This window comes from Cetorhinus maximus, chromosome 8, assembly GCF_964194155.1.
Source record: "Cetorhinus maximus chromosome 8, sCetMax3.hap1.1, whole genome shotgun sequence".
Lineage (NCBI taxonomy): Eukaryota > Metazoa > Chordata > Chondrichthyes > Lamniformes > Cetorhinidae > Cetorhinus > Cetorhinus maximus.
In genome coordinates, this window is record NC_135886.1 from 32643235 (window position 1) to 32661118 (window position 17884).

The window sequence follows — 17884 nt, forward strand, 5'->3', positions numbered from 1 at the left end:
AGAAGTTAATTGGCATTAATTAACAATTACCACATCATTAAAAAAGTGCTCATGCTGAAGTGGACAAGACTTTCTGTGGTGATTTTTAGTTTATATCTATCTTAGGAATACAGCAACTTCATGCCATTCAATGCATTTTAATGGTGAGGCAGATAGCAGGATGACATTTCCACAAAGCTAACAATGCAGCGGCTCATCTCTCACAGCAATTTTTGGATCTCTGCATTCAGTTGGGCATCTCCTCCTCACCTGAAGCTGCTGTAGCATTTGAATTCAAATCACGTGAGCACCATTAGCTTCACCATTATTTTGACAGCCAATTCTAGTCCATTGTCTTTTAATCTTCCCTCCAGCCTACATTGCACTTATATACATCTTCTCTCTGAAGATATCTTCCAGCCTGTGCTTAATTTGCTGCTGGAACACAACAGAAGAAGAATATGGGAACATTGATAGGATGAGCTGGAAGGAATGAATTTTTTTTTTAATCCCTACCTCAATGTTTATTATGTTCCAAACTGATAATTTAGCTGTAATTTGACATTATAGTATCACAGGTGTCTGCAAAAGTATCTGCGACATTGTCTGCAATCTTTCAGGTCAAAGATACTAGCCAGGTCTCTATTTTACCTTGTGGTTAGCCAAAACATGGATTATTATGCTTAAGCATCCAAAGCAAACTACAGAGTAATAAGTACCCGTGGCGTATGCCGAATACATAGTTCGCACTATTTACATTACAACACATTCCACTTACCTAAAGACAAAAATCTTAGGTTAAGATTGGCAGAACAAATGTTTGAAGATCATATATCATGTTCAGTAATGCTACTGCAGTTTTACTATACAAAACCATGCAGCTCACATCGGGAGCATTGGTAAGCTTCCAGCATCCAAAGCTAACAGCAAAACGTTTTACAAATATATTAAAGAGAAAAGTAGATGAAGATGAGACTATAATGGATAATAATGAACTGGTAGACTCTTTACATGAATACTTTGTATCCATTTTCACAGTAGAGGAAGAGAACAAAATAACAGCAGGACACAGAAACCTGAAAGTAAGTCAAGGGGAGACTTCAGTAGATCTAATATAAGTAAGAAATGGTAATGGAGAATATAATAGACAAATGTTAAGCACCTGATGGTTACCACTCAAGGATATGAAATGAAATAGGGGAAGAAATTGCAGATATATTAGTCACCGTTTTCCAAAGCTCTCTGGATTCAGAAATTGTACATGTGGATTAGAAAATAGCAAATATCACCCCATTCTACAAGAAAGGAAGGAAGGAGCAAAGAGGTGATAACAGACTTGTCAGTTTTGAGTAACATCCCTACAATTAATGTTATACCACTGACAGAGACAGAATGATGTTACACTTGGACAATTACTAGCCTATCCAAGAGAGTCAGGATAGATTTGTGAGGAATAAGTCATGTCTTACTAATTTAGATGATTTTGTTTTTGTGGAGGTTACTACCATAGTTGATAGGGGAATATCTATGGATGTTGTCTCTAAGGACTTCCAGAAGGCATTTGGTAAGGTTCTGTATGATATTATTAGCAAAAATTAGAACGCAGGGAATTAGAGGTGACCATATGTCTTGTGACATGATAGGTGGTTGTTTGGGTGGTAGGAGACAGAGAGTAGCGATAATGTTGGTGAGTGGTGAAATGTGATAAGTAGTGTTCCATATATATAATATATCCACATTTACAGATGGCAATAAGTGAAGAGAAGATTATCCATTGGGATCTGAGAAAAACAAATGAAAATATCGGGGGCAATTTAACATGAGTTGTTTTAAATTCTTTCATGGGATGTGGGTGCCACTGGCTAGTCCAGCATTTTTGCCCATCTCTAGTTGCCCTTGAGAAGGTGGTGGTGAGCTGCCTTCTTGAACTGCTGCAGTCCACAGTGCTGTTAGGGAAGGAGTTCCAGGATTTTGACCCAGTGACAGTGAAGAAATGACCATATTTTTTCCAAGTCAGAATGGTGAGTAGCTTACAGGTAAACTTACAGGTGGTGGTGTTCCCATCCATCTGCTGCCCTTGTTCTTCTAGTTGTCAGAGGTCCTGGGTTTAGAAGGTGTATGGAAGGAAGCTCGAAGGAGCCTTGGTGAGTTTCTGCAGTGCATCTTGTAGATAGTACACACTGCTGCCACTGTGTGTTGGTAATAGAGGGAGTGGATGTTGAAGGTGGTGGATAAGGTGCCAACAAAGTGGATTGCTCTGTCCTGGATGGTGTTGAGCCCAGTAGGTGGGCGGAGATGCAGGTCAGCTCAAATGGACAACTGACCACCGCTGCCACTGCCTCTCAGGCTGGGTGGTGACTCTGGTGGACCTCCTGTGGCCTGGTCAGCGGTAGAGGACATCGCGGCGGCCTTCCACTGCATCCAGCAGGAGCCCCAGAGAGGCGCCTTTGCTTTTGGGGCTATCTGTTGCCAGGAGCTGTCCTGGTCCATAGATATGAAATAAGCTGTGCTCTGGTGCGTTTTAAATATGGCACCCGGAATGAGGAAGCGCTGATGTCATGCCATGTCATGACGGGAAAATCCAAGCCTGTCTGCCAGCGATCCGGCATGTTTCCTGCAAATTCATATGAGGCAGAATGCGCTGGGAAGGGGACGATACAACGCAAAATGATGGAATTTAACCCTGAAAAGTGTGAGGTGATACACATTGGAAGGAGTAATTTGACAAAGAAGTATTCAATGAATGGCATGGCACTAGGAAGTTCTGAGGAGCAAAGGGACCTTGGCGTGTGTGTCCATAGATCTCTGAAGGCAGAGGGGCATGTTAGTGGGGTGGTGAAAAAGGCTTATGGGACACTTGCCTTTATCAATCGAGGCATAGCTTACAAAAGTAGGGAGGCCATGTTGGAGTTGTATAGAATCTTGGTGAGGCCACAGCTGGAGTACTGTGTGCAGTTCTGGTCGCCTCATTATAGGAAGGATGTGATTGCACTGGAGGTGGTGCAGAGGAGATTCACCAGGATGTTGCCTGGGATGAAACATTAAAGTTATGAAGAGAGGCTGGATAGACTTGGGTTGTTTTCATTGGAGCAGAGAAGGCTGAGGGGACCGAGGTGTACAAGATTATGAGGGGCATGGACAGGGTGGATAGGGAGCAACTGTTCCCCTTAGTTGAAGGATCAATCACAAGGGGGCATAAGTTCAAGGTGAGGAGCAGGAGGTTTAGGGGGGATGTGAGGAAAACCTTTTTTACCCAGAGGGTGGTGACGGTCTGGAATGCGCTGCCTGGGAGGGTGGTGGAGGCGGGTTGCCTCACATCCTTTAAAAAGTACCTGGCTGAGTACTTGGCACGTCATAACATTCAAGGTTATGGGCCAAGTGCTGGTAAATGGGATTAGGTCGGTAGGTCAGGTGTTTCTCACGTGTCGGTGTAGACTTGATGGGCCGAAGGGCCTCTTCTGCACTATGATTCTGTGATCCTGTATGATTCTGTGAAAATCCTGCCATTGTGGCCAGCAGGTAAAACATCTTTTTTCACGCCTGCCACCGCACTTACTACAAATCTGGGACAATTCTGCCCTAAATCCTGGGATTCCAGGACCAGGTAAGTTTTGGGGGTCTCAGGGCAGGGAGGGGAGGTAAGGCCCAGAGGCAAGGCAGAGCGGGTGGTGGGCTGTTGGTGGAGAGGCCTGATGTTGCCCCATATTAAAAGGAAGCTGCTGATGGAGATGCTCCCCTCTTCTCCCCACCCGTGGCCTGAACCTGGTTAATTTTTGGCTCCCTCCCTGCCTTGGAACTCCTCCTGCCAGCCTAAATATTGAGGCTGGGTAGGAAATAGCCCTTATGGTCAATAATTGGCCGCTTAAGGGGTTCAACTGGGGCAAGGGTGGGTGGGCCTTGCTCGTCTAACTATAAAATTGCAGAAAGGTCAGAGCTGGGGGTAATCTGGCAGCAATTAAGGCCATCCAAGAAATTTTATGCTTACCGCTCACCTACAAATCTGCTGGTGGGAGAACCTAAAATACTGCCCCTGGTATTTCTAAACAACAGATTTTCATACTGGAGAGGTTACGTTGGACCAATAGCTGTATTATACCAAGCAATTTAATAAAATCACCTTAGTTCCTGATTTTGCCAGCTGATTTCCTCTTTGATGACTTTGACAAGGAGAGGTTATCTTTCCTTGCATATATCCTAATCGTAAATTTCTAGTGTAAGCCTTCGTACAATTTGAACTACTTGATGTAAGTTGGTTAGGCAAGATTGGCCACTGGGACCATAGTCGCAGGCTCATGTTAAGTCCAGGTCAGGAAGTGGAGATTGAGGTGAAGTGTGGTGTTTGGTAGCAGCCACAATTTCAACATGGACCCAGCATGGATCATTCATGCTGCTTGCTGGCTCCACATTCAGGAAAGCGATCAAGTGTTTACCTTTCATTTTTATAGTGGCCTCCAGGAGTCCCTTTAAGGTATGCTTGTTTAGCTACTTCAAGTCCTGAGAAAAATGACACACGCTGCTGTCAGGCATGATCCTATGTATCAAAGGGGTCCGACACATGCATTATGCTCCCCATTTGCATAGGTAACTGGCCTAATGCCCATTTCAGTCAGCTATCTGGGAAGATTAAGGCATGCCCTCCCTATTATGGTGATTCCCCCCTTCCTTTGTTACAAAAATTGATAGATTGTGAACCCACTGAGTGCTTGAAAAGTGAGCAAATCATGCCCAATTTCTCCTCCATAAAATGTACCGCATATTTACACCTACTTGTAAATCCACCATAAAGAATAGCAACTGTATTTTAGTGTCATTTACATATTTAACCCAAGCAATGCTCTAATCTTTCCCAATTTGAGAGAAAGAGACTATGGGGATTTCTCTCAGGGCAATGAATCCGACTAAATATATTATTTACAATGTAACATCTTCATTGTGTATATGCTTGGCAATGCTGTAGAACTGAATATTATTTTTCTCCAATATTTTCAGCAATCCACTATGTTTGCTCAATTTAAGTATTTTATTGACGGAATGCTTTTTATAAATCGTACGAGGGCAGGCCAACACTGTCAGCAACATTTTGGGAGACCTGAAAAATGCCCTACAGTTAATGAGGATTTTGATATTCAGAGATTGCTTATTTATTACTCATGTTGCACTTGTGTTTATTTAAAAGGCACTGTCCTAAAATGGCATGTTTCCACCCCGTCATTGGCAGTGAGGGCCTTAAGTTAAATCTAGGTAAGGGAGTTGTGATTAGTGTGGAGCAGGTCATGTTTTCTCTTCTGTTGTTATGTCTGCTGATTGTCGCAGATAGCCATCATCCAGAATGCATGGGCCTGAATTCTACCCTCAGGGTGCACCCGAAGTTGGCTGGAAAAATGGATGTAAAATCCGCTCCCGGCCGAGATCGCACTGTGAATGTGATCTCACGCTGGGTGGCCAATTAAGGCCTGACCGGCGTGAAACGCAACTGTTTTTTCCGCGCACGGGAGTGGGAATGCCTTGAGTGCTGGAAGAGGCAGCTCCCTGAAGGCTGCCAGGAGTTGTGGGGAGGCTGCGGGAGCTGTTTTGATGCTGTCCAAGGAGTGTCCTGGTGTGCAGTCATGGCTTCAGCACGTGGTGGTCATGGCAGGTGGGAGGGCAGGTCAAGTGGGCACTCTGCCCCCTCCGCCCTTCGGTTTCTCAGATGAGTGTCTGGAAGTGCTGGCCGAGGAGGTCAGTGCCAGACAGCATATCTTAATGCCCAGCGACGGCAAGAGAAGGCCTGGACAGAGGTCGCCGCCCAGGTCAGTGGGCACGAGGTGGATTCAGGGCTGCAAAAGGTTCAATGATCTTCTGCAGTCAGCAAGGGCAAGTGCAGAGATGGCATGGACCTGTGAGGAGAACTGTAGTCGGTTGCCCATTGCTCAGAATGTTCAGGGGTCTAAGAGTGTCTATGCCAACTGGCATTGAAGCCTGCCCTGCCAAGGCTGGGATGTAAGCACAACTGGCCTCAGTGCATTTCAGGGTGAGAAGTGCCACAGTGACACGGTCCACCTAATGCACGGGCGGGTGATGGAACCAGGGAAGGACCTTCAGGGAGACGGAGCAATAATGAGCCTTTCTAGTTTTCCCTGTCAGGAGAAGAGCAGTCATAATGCTGCAGAGCACCACAGAACGGGTGGAAGGGCGCCCAATCTGTGCTTTGTCAAAAAGCATGCAAGTGATGCACTGGAGCTGAAATGCCACTGGCCAGCTCGTTCCTCCGGTCGCGGTGAGGTGGGGGTCTCGGATGAAGGTAAGAGTGCAGGTGATAGATGCGTGTGTGGTGGGTACTGTAAACATAATAGGCTCCTCTCATTAGAAACTGAGCTGTCATAGCCAGAGAGCCCATTGAAGCTCCAATGCAGACGGCACCATGCAGACGGTCTCCACTGTCTCCTCAGCCCGCCTAGCGTGCATAGTGACTATGATGATTGAATGTACTGATCTTTTGTCTCCCTCCCGCAGATGTGCCATCCAAAGGAGTTGCCAACGACCCTCAAGACCCCCCATTAAGCTCTGATGAAGACATCACACCTGCACCAGCGTCACACTGTCTCTCAGAACCAGGCACCACCACAGATACTCACACATCAGTGGGCATTAATTCTTCGGCTTCATGGGTAATGCACAGTGGTGAGGGCACATCACCCTCACATCAGGAGCTGTTAGAGGCAGAGAGGCCCCAGGGAGCCGACAGCGGGAGCACAGCTGAAGACCAGGACCATGCTGTGTCTGAGACAGATGATGAACCTCTGGAGTCGCCCATCAGGTGGCAGAGACTGGATGTCCAGGGGATGCACGGGGAGATCTGGTGGAGATCCATGAGGGTCTGCGTGGCATGATCTCTGTCATGGAGGAGTCCATGTGGAGCATGAGTTCTGCATTGACGCTTAACATCGAGCACACAGCCTCATCCATTGAGATAGTGGCGACTCTCATGGAGAGGCAGCTTCAGGACCAGACTCGGGCGTTCCTGGGGTTGCATTCAGACCTGCAAGCCCGCACACGGTCAATGACCCCAGGAGGTCACTGCCAGTGTTAGAGATGGACGACACACCTAGTCTCTCTGCTCGCAAGCACACCTCACACTGGCCGATGAGCTGCCTGTCCTCTCTGTGGGCTCCTCTCAGGGTGCTGTGGATGAGGTCACCAGCTCTTCTGCCCCACTGCCAGAGGCTGCTGCATCTGATGATGCCATGGTGACTGAGGAGTGCACAGCTATGGGGCTGGATGCACCCTCCCAGGTGGAGCCTACTCAGGCTCTGGGAGCCAGAGGACGACCGCCAAGGTCATAAGGGCCACCAGGACAGCAGAGTCAGGCTGCCTCCAACGCCACTGCCAGCGAGGAGCGGGGAGGCACACCAAGACGCAGCACCCGCAGACCTAAGTTGAAGGCACCTTGAATACAACAGGCGCGTGTCACGGGTGACATTATTTGCATTAATTATTTTGACGTTTATGTTAGGGATGGACACTTTGTTTGTCCTTGTATGTTTATGTGAACATACGAAAACGGAGCAGGAGTAGGCCATTCGGCCCCTCGAGCCTGCTCTGCTAGTTAATAAGATCATGGCTGATCTGATGGTAACCTCAAATCTGCATCCTGCCTACCCCCAATAACCTATCACCTCCTTGCTTACCAAGAATCTATCCACCTCCACCTTAAAAATATTCAGAGACTCTGCTTCCACCGCCTTTTCAGGAAGAGAGTTCCAAAGACTCACGACCCCCTGAGAGAAAAAATTTGCCTCATCTCCATTTTAAATGGACGACCCCTTATTTTTGAACAGTGACCCCTAGTTCTAGATTTTCCCACAAGAGGAATCATCCTCTCCACATCCACCCGGTCAAGCCTCCTCAGGATCTTAGGTGTGTCAATCAAGTCGTCGCTTACTCTTCTAAACTCCAGCAGATACAAGCCTAGCCTGTCCAGCCTTTCCTCATAAGACAACTTGCCCATTCCAGGCATTAGTCGGGCAAACCTTCTCTATTCGGGTGTCCACCCACGCAGTTGGAGGTGATTTTCAGACCTATCATGTGACATATTGCTGTCACTGTGCCCCTGGAGAGGTGGAGCCTCCTGCGGCACTGGACCTCATACGTCTGGAGGTAGTTGGAGTGCTGCCCGAACACTGTGGCCGCGGGTTGTGGCATCTTCGGTTTGCCCTCCTGCCTTGGCTTCCCTGATGTATTTGACTGATTGAATTCAACAACCTAATCCAACCTGAGGTAATGTCCAGTATTTTATTTTTTCTGTAATTCCCAACATTCTTCTTTTGTATTCATGGAAAATTGCAATTTACAAGGGTGAACTAAGCCTTCCTATAAACCAAGCAGAATTTTACGGCAGTGGGATTTTACGTCCCCGCTGAAGTCAATGGGGTTTATGATGGCTCGCCGCGTTTTATGGCCCTGTCCCCGCCAAAACGGGGCCGTAAAATTCTGCCCCTAGAATTCGAAGCAGTTATTAATAGGAGTAACAATTGACTGGATTTTGAAGTCATGAGGCTCCAGATTGTGGTTGCATGCAATTCTGCTGCTGCTGCTGCTGATGGCCCACAATACCTCATGGATGCCCAGCTTTGAGTTGCTAGGTCTTTTCGAAATCTATCCCATTTAGCACAGCGGTAGTGCCACACAACACGAAGGAGAGTATTTTCAATGTGAAGGAGGGACTTCGTCTCCAAAAGGACTGTTCGGTGGTCACTCCTACCAATACTGACGTGGACAGATGCATCTGCGACAGGTAGATTGTTGTGGACAAGGTCAAGTGGGTTTTCCCCTCTTATTGGTTCCTGCGCCACCTGTCGCAGACCCAGTCTAGCAGTTATGTCCTTTAGGATTCGGCCTGTAAACGAGACAAGCAACTTTGTATCTCTTTAACCAATCAAATTGAATAATTGTTAATGAGCAGTGCAGAGTCTGAACCAGGAGATGTCAGTTAGAAAATTTAATGCTAAATCAGATACAGAAAGTAAAATGTAGAGAGGGAAAAAAGATCAAATTAAGAGAATGAGAAAAAATACAGGAAAAGTTCAAAAATGTATTTTTAAAAATCCCCCAATAATAATTAAAATGTGAGACTACACACTTGTTAAAATTAATTTTCAATGCCATGGAGGTGTTTGGCTGTACTTAAAATTTATCCTACCATTAAAACGATACTTACAATGGAATGGATTAGATTTTTTTTCTATTGATTTTAGTGGGTATAAATCAGACGGGTACTGCAACCTCATACCCTTCCATACATTTTAATGGCATATCACTCAGTGAGGTATAGTTATCACACAGCTTCTGAAGGAATAGGGCATATTAACCAGGAACCTCCTAATTTATGCATTTACACTTACATGGTTGCTGAATGTTGCTGTTTGACTTGCATGCTAAAGCGAATGCTGTTAACCTGATATTTTTACCCCAAAATCTGTTGTATGCCGCTATACATTGGAAGTCATATAGAATGCCTGTTCTGTGCTTCTGCTTCTTTTGATTGGTCAAAATATAGGACGATTCAAACTGTATGTTTTGGACCAAAATTACAAATTATGTTTATTGCAATAAATTAATTAATACAGAAGCAAAGGTAATTCAGGAGATGCACAGAAATATGGTGGGGGTGGTGAAATTTTCTTGGGCAATAGTGCAAAACAGGCAATGGTGAATTGGCTGCCTGCTTTGCATTCCATTGTTTACTGCTGACTTCCGAAATCAATTTCACCCTCACAGTATCTAACTTACACTAAAACTGTTTCTGAAACCCACATAAAAGGATATTCATACTTTTTGAGCTCTTTTCAGTGTCTTTTAACTGAGTTATTTCACATTTCATATCTTGGCTCTGCACCTTGGGTTCTGCAGAGTTCTGGCTCACTGCAATGAAATGTGAATATGGATGAAAGGACTGAACTGAAAAAGTGGCCAATGGCCTGTCGACTATACTTTCCCTTCAAGAGGTCTCTGGATAGAGAACAGTCAATCAAATTTGATCAGAATCAGACCCAGTGGTGGGAAGATTGTGTTCCATGCTAATGAGCTTAGATCCACTTGACAGACACCAGTTTTACATTTGTGCATGCTTCACATACCCAATTAATGTTTTGACAAGAGATAATTGAATTTTAGAAACAGCCATCTGCATCTCCGTTTACAAATCAAAGCTTGTGTTCTATAGACCCCTCATACCAGCACAACACATTGCAATTCCCAGGACAAGACATATATCATCTTAGCACTAGTTAGTTCAAATTCAGTCACACAATCCTATATACAATGGAGCATGTAGATATGCAATTATGTAATACCATGATTTTATAATTTGAAGCTGGACAGACCATAATATGATATCTGAGGTTTACCAAAAGCAAGGCCATTCATGAAATATGTACTGAAACCAGTTTGTATGAGGACAAGTTAAGAAGTGTTTAACAATTGACGACCCATACAATTACAACAAATCTGTTTTGTTTCCTATTTAAAATACGCTTGACAGATTTTCCAAGGCTCTAGCCCTTTATCGGGGCCTCTCATGCAGTAAATGGTTTAGCAGAAAATCATGGGTGCATTATCAGCAATTTCCTACTCTTATCAGGGACCGGTTGAGGTGAATAGTATAAAGCATTTAAGGGGAAGCTACACAAGCTTATGAATGAGAAGGAAAGAGATGATTGCGATGGTAGATTTTAGACGAGAAAAGATGGGAGGAGGCTTGAGTGAGGCATAAACGCTGGCACAGACTGGTTGGCTCAAATGGCCCATTTATGTACCAGATATCCTATGCAATCCTATATAATGTGCTGTTTTGGGGAGGGTGAGGGAAAGTGAGGACAGGACAGCCCCAGAGATTCCTTCCAAAGACGGGAGAAAAATTCTGCTCCTCCAGGACTCCCAGCAATCATCCTGGATAGCAAAAAATTAAAACATACATTGGCTGCTCTGTAGCATCCTACCAGGTTCCTGTGGAGGCCTTGCCACCATGCAGACTTCCCCTTCAGTTGCAGTCAAAATAGCGTTGAAACACTGTTATCATAATTATATCATATCTTTTTCAATTTAATTTGGCTCCTTGACAGCCTATCAGTAGCAGGAACCTCAACCAACTTGAGAGTTGGTAAAGGTTAAATGGCTCCAGGCAGGAATGGAGTGAACATGGGTGGATAAGCAACTTGGTAAATTTTAACCTCTCACACACACTGGGCAGAATTTAATGTTCCCCCTTGAGGTGGCCTGGGAGATGAAGGTGGGGGGACGTATAATAAGGTGGAAAGGTGTGGGGTGGAGACCCTGCCACTTTCCAAACTCCCTCAAATCCAATTAAGTCAGGGGTGGGAACGGTCAAAAATGGCCTTATCGCCTGAAGGCCAACTAAGGCCACTTAAGAGCCTCAGTCCACTGCTACTTGTATTCAACCAATGGTTAGCGAGAGCCATACCATGTGGAAAAACTTCCAGGCAAAGCCCTACGGTTATGCCTGCAGCCTGGTAAGGTGGGAGGGAGAGGGGGAGGTCATTCCTTCTCAGTCATCTTGTGCCCAACAAAGGGACTCACCAACAACAAGGGAAGGGCCCTTGGGAACACACACCCCCGCCCTTTACAATGACTCCTGCCTCCAACCCTCTCACCCGCCACCGCTCCTCCTCAACCCCCCCCACCCTGCCCCGCCCCACCCCACCCCGCCCCGCCACCTTGCCAGGGCCTCCAAGACTGGCTGCAATGATCCCACCCAGTACTCATCTTTGTCCTGGGCTCCTGTTGATCTTCATACTAAGCTCCACTGCAGTACCAGCAGTGGCCACCGCTCCTAGTGGCACAGCTGGTACAGGAGGACTGTCGGCCTCTGATTGGCTGGCAGTTCTTGGAGATGGGACATCCACCTGCATCAACGTGAGGTGGGAAATTGCCCCTGTTGGAGGCAGGAACCCCGATGGCAGCCAACCTGCTGCCTAAATGGGAGTTAATCCTATTGGGACTTCCAGGAACTGTTGCGGCGGCATTGCCACAAGCTCTCCAGAGAGTGAACAGATCCACCATCGTGACCATTAAATTCCGACCACTGTTGCTACCTGCCAGGTGGATTGGGGGAATTAACGTTGATTCCAGTATGTTTTGAAAATTCCTGCTCACCAATTTCAGAACAATATTCTCCTTGCTCCAGAAACAAACCTTCATTTTTGAAACAAAATAAGTTTACTTAATACACTATTTCCAAAAATGATTTCTCCTCCCTTCTGCTGAAGACATTATGAAGCAAGGTTCAATAAAAGAGCACCATGAAAAAATCTGAGGCGAGATACAGGTTTCATTAAAATGGTACCATTTTCTTTACATTATTGCAGTCTTCCAATAAATTATGTTAAGGAATTTTAATGTGCTAGTTTTAATTCACCATTTTCCCCTTTACATGAAGAAAATGTAATGGATTAATAAGTCTTATATGGATATCTCTCAATGCCTTGAAACTGATGTCTTTTAACTCATCCCTAACACCAAAATCTTGACTATTATTTCTGTGAATTTATATTGGAGTGGTTTTAAAAGGTTAAGCATCAAAATTTCAAATTTTCTTTTTGTGGTTTTTCTTCCCTAGGCCTGGAGAGAATTGGGCGGAATAATTCTTATGAACAAGAAGGGAAAGTACTGTTTGTTATTGACGCAGTTTATGCCATGGCACATGCTCTGCACAACATGCACAAAGACCTCTGCCGAGGATATGTTGGGCTTTGTTCCAAAATGGATCCTATAGATGGCAAGGTCCTCCTTGAATATATCCGTAAAGTCAACTTCTCTGGTAAGTGTACAGAAGCATTTACCTACTGGATGTTCTTGTTGGAGGGAGGGTTCAAAGTTTCTCATTGCACCAGGCCCGGAGGCTTAGAGCTGGCATGGATATTTGCTACCAATTTGAGTTTTTATGTGTGAATGATGTGAAATTACCATTTTCTGCATTGCAAAGCTTTCAAATTATGAGCTTACGTTAAGTATGATCACGGAACATTGGGTTTAGCTATCTATATTCAGTTGTTGATGTAGCTTACACACAGTGTGAAATATTTAATGGAACATTATTCAAATGTAAGCAGTGAATAAAAGGTTTGGCAGAAGTACTATGTGAAAGGCTAAACTTAGCTCATTGGGAGGTTCCTAATTGTATTGGCAGAATTTAATGGAAATCACTGTATTTACTGATAAAATTTCCTTTGTTATAAATGAATCCAATATGGCAAAAACTTCAGAATTATGTCATCTGTTGTAGTTTTCTGTGATTTCTTCAGTTATTACTCCGCAGATGAATGTATTTTTTCATCACATATGCCAACATAAGAAAAAATGAAAAAACTATAACCTCAAAATTAATGCTGTACATAGAATGCAAATACTTGACATAAATGGTGTGACATTACCTTGTTCACAACTGTAGTAGAGGCTTAATCCAATTCAAATGAATAAGTTAACAACTGTCTTAAAATAATAGACAAAGGAATGCCACATAAACAAGGTAAGCAACCATATGTTAAATGCTGCCATAGTCATTCCTGGGCAGATACTTTTTATTTATCTTCTAAATGCATTGAGGATGGGAATACAGTCAAATCCTTGTGTCAGTCTGATAGATAATTGCTACATGAGGTTTTACACTATTATCAAGAGCAGACAGAATTACATGTGAAATACAAGATAGACACTAAATGAGAGCCAGACAAAAGGAAGAACGGAATCAACATTTTAAGGGTAAAGACAACATATTCTTTGAGACAGCTGAAGAGAGCATAAGATTTCAAAAATAATTATGTGCTGCACAATCAAGTAAGTCAAAAAATGTGATCGGATGACAAAGGAAAAGACATAAGAAGAACTGATGAGAAAGAACTGGATGACAGATAATCACACAAAGAGAATACGACCAAAGCGTTTTGAAGCAAAATAAAATGCTAATTTTCATGCTAGCTAGAGACAGTGAACCAGATTTCCATAAACACGAAGAGGCCCTTCCTTAGGTTGGCGCCATTATCAGTCTCAATTATCTGCTTTCCTGGTTATCTGCCAAGGTTTTCATGGAATCTTGCCGAATGTGTTGCCTCATTTCACAGCCCACCAACACCAATATTTCTATTGACAGAAATCAACCTCAAAGGAAATGAAGATTCAATTTAATTTCTGCTTGTACTGTACTTACTTTTATTCTGCATCTGGAGGTAGGCAAGACCTGCAGTGTAGTAGTTTACCTTCATTATGGCATATAATGGAAACTCCATTATATAAGCAAGTCATGTGTTATCATACTTTAGATAAAATGTAAATGTGAATGTTTTTCACAAATTGAGCTTCAACACATCTAGATTCATTATGAACCTTTCTCAGAGAAACATTTTACCAATGCTAATTAAGAGCAGTATAATTATTCTCATAAGCAATTATTTCCACTGAAACAGAATGCTTTCCTAAGGTTGGACTTGAGACCGTATCTTGCAAAATATGACCACAAACAAAACTTAAAATGATATGTCCCCCATTGATATTCTTTTAACTTCTGTCTACTTGTTACAATGATGGTTAAACACAATCATACCTAAATTGCCACACTTATAATTTGGGTGCTAAATTACCTTGACTTTGATGAGAGTCACAATTTTGAAGGGATTATTCAGTTTCATATTATGAAAGAGAAATCTTAGGCAGTCCCTCGAGATCAGGGATGACTTGCCTCCATTCTGGTTCAATGGGTTCTGAAATGGCTGAGAAGTCCAATGTGCGATCTGCATACTCTGCCATATGTGGGGCAGATGGTCCTTGAAGGGTTGGGTAAGTGAGTTGTTTAGAGGTTTGTATGCTCCCTTTGACACCTCGATTTTGCCTCAGCACATTCCTGGCGGAGTCTCTCCATGTGTTCAGTGCCTTCTTGGATGAGGCTTCTCTATTTTGGTTGGTGGTAAGCCAGGGACTCCCATGAATTGGCAGGGATGTTTAACCTCTTCAGGGATGCTTTGAGGACAATGCTAAAGTGTAATTATGCACTTAGGAAACTCCATTGGTTGTCATAGGAAAATGTCGAATGACTCACAAAGTAATTTAGGTCCCTACAACTAATGCATTACACAGGTGACAAGAAGCACCAAATTACTAGGCCAGGATTTTCCCCTCGGCGATTTGGGGGTGGGGCCCGCTCGCCGAGGGGAAAATAACGCGGGATGAGGTCGGGAAGAATCCCCAACGTCATCCCGGTTCATTTAAATATTCACAAAGGTGGGCGGACAGCAAAATCAGCTGTCCGCCCGCCGACCTGTCAATGGCCAATTAAGGCCATTGACAGGCTAATTAACATTACTAAACACCCTGCCCGGCCAACCTTAAGGGATGGCGGGCAGGCCAGTAGCCCCAGCGGGCTTCTGAAAAAACATGAAACCTCATCCACTGGCGGGATGAAGTTTCATATACGTTTTTTAAAAAGTTAATAAATTTTATGTGTTTATTATTAACATGTCCCATCTTGGGTGACATTGTCACATGAGGGGGACATGTTAATAATTTTAATATTTCTCTATTTTTAGAGTTTACTTACCTCTCACTAAACTCCCTGAGACAGGACTTTGCCTCAGGGAGCAGTGCGCTCTTTCGCGCACATGCACGAAAGAGCGCACTTTGACAGATGGGGATTCCCTCCACCCCCCGCACAGGAAGCGCATAGCGCATAGCATTCCTGTCGGGCAGGCCGCTGGGCAGGCCTTAATCAGCAGCGAGCCCCGTTTCAGTGTCGGGGATCGGCTGCCCGCCCGCCGCGGCCCGCCCGCCAGCCAAGGGCTAAATTCTGCTCCTAATTACACAAATATAAAATTAGTTTTCCCAGCCCAGATAAGTTTTTCAGCAATAGTTATGAATGCGTACGCTCTTAAAAACCCAGTTACACCTCATTAGCAAGCCATAACCTTTTGGGAGGTTTAACAGTGATATTAGAGGGTAAAAATGGAAGTTCTGATCTGTTCGGTGATTTCTAAAGGTTTGCCGCCTGTGGGATCTTCAACAGTGCACCATGTGGAGGAGCAAGGAAACTTCTGGAATTTCACGTTTAGCTGCACACGTGCAAACACCAAGTCTAGCATTTTACCACCCCTCCCACCCGGCTGGATATCACAGTCCTGCTGAACTGAATATAGATTTAAATGGCTCGCTGCATCCACTGGGGGGGAGACACACTGCGGCGGGGCCATGAAATCCCGGCCCAAGTTGCTGTCAGTGTTCAAAAGTTTAATTCACACGATGAACACTGACAGTTCTGCCGTTCTTACAAATGCAAAATCTGGATCATTATAAAAAACAATGAGGCTTTTAGAATAATAAAATACCGATCGACAATATCACTGAACAAAAATTATGCCTTTCAGTTCCTTACTGAAAGTTGTTACTGTAGAATTCACCTAAAACAACAATTGTATACTGGATATTATTGACAATTTTCTTTTCCAAAATGTTTATGGCTGTTTTCAGACACAATTAGGCTTCATCCATCTTTTCATTGATATTCATTTCTATGCGTACATGCAGACTGGGGAAGTAATAAATTCCTCCACCAATGTGCCTTTATTGCCTAGCTGTTGGGAGACAGAATAATTGTTCAATGAGAAGGCTCAGTAATGTTAAAGCATGTTAAAATTAACATTGGTTGATGTATCATACTAAAGCTTTTTAAAATACATAGATCATTTCAGCAGAAAATGTATACTTGATATACCATAACATTCTAAAATTCTAGGAAATTCAGTTGCAGCTGCCACCATCAAAATCACAACTTGACTTGTTTTCCAATACAGCCTCTGCTCAATTCTTGGGACATGGTCTGTTCAGAAGCTTAAGAGGAGATCTGTTGTAATAGAGGTGTTTATATTAATGAAGAAATTTAATAGAGTTTATAGGGGGAAACTATTTTGTCTGTGGGGGTATTCAGAACAAGGGAGCATAACATTAAAATTAGAGCTGGGCCATTCATGGAAGATGCCAGGAAACACCACACAAAAGGTAATGGTAATCAGGAACTGTCTCCCTCAGAAAGCTGATCAGACGAGCTCAGTTGCACATTTCAAAACTGTGATTGATGGATTTTTGTCAGGTAAGAGTATTGAGGGATATGGAAGGAAGACGAATAGGTTGATATAGACTAACCATGATCTAACTGAAGACAGAACAGGCTCAAGGGGCTCCATGGTCTCCTTCTATATTTGAGTGAAACTACATCTTTGCAGGAGTAAACATTGATCATTATTCACACCATACTGTAGCGGTTATCAGTGACGTATGAGCTTTTACATAGTGTATGCTATAATGAATTTTACCCTGGTGGAAATAAAGACCGATGTAGCTATCCATCAGAAAATGGTTTCTTCACAATTGCGATAGCATTTGCAAGGGGATATGGGGTTCTATTTGTCAATGTGTGCAACTCAGAATCTCATTTATTTTTTGTTTCAAATTGCCTTTTTCCCCTGCATTCACATGTTTAGAGATTGTCCCAAGTTGTGCTACTTCATATTTTGTAGCTTTGAACTGCATCTGCGACCTACCTGCCGAACTTCTACATTGCACTGCTGACTTACTGTATCCTCCTCAGCATAGCCTTGTCACTATTCTGGAGCCTGATGCCTGAGTTCTGTTCCAGTCCCAGCAATCAAAGTTTCATTTGTGCTTGTGTGAGGACTCCCTACTCTTTGTTGACATAATTTGGGTCCCAGAGAGGGAAATGCATCATAAGTGTTGTTAATTTCATCACAGTTCTACGGAAGTGCAAAAGACAGAGTGAACCATGGTAACTGATCAAAAAAAACGGAAAAAAAATCAAGGCCTGGATCTGACGTTCATCGGGCGTGCTCGATCGGCGAGCCCAGAAGCAGAT

At 43.8% G+C, this 17884-nt stretch overlaps 1 protein-coding gene across 1 annotated transcript in view; it reads left to right on the plus strand.

The window, feature by feature from the left end:
* Positions 1-17884, plus strand: part of LOC144684080 (metabotropic glutamate receptor 4-like) — a 1228983-nt gene that overhangs the window by 795844 nt on the left and 415255 nt on the right. The window contains exon 11 of the mRNA XM_078547795.1: positions 12593-12793. Within this exon, the coding sequence (XP_078403921.1) occupies positions 12593-12793 (201 nt within the window). The remainder of the gene's footprint in view (positions 1-12592; positions 12794-17884) is intronic.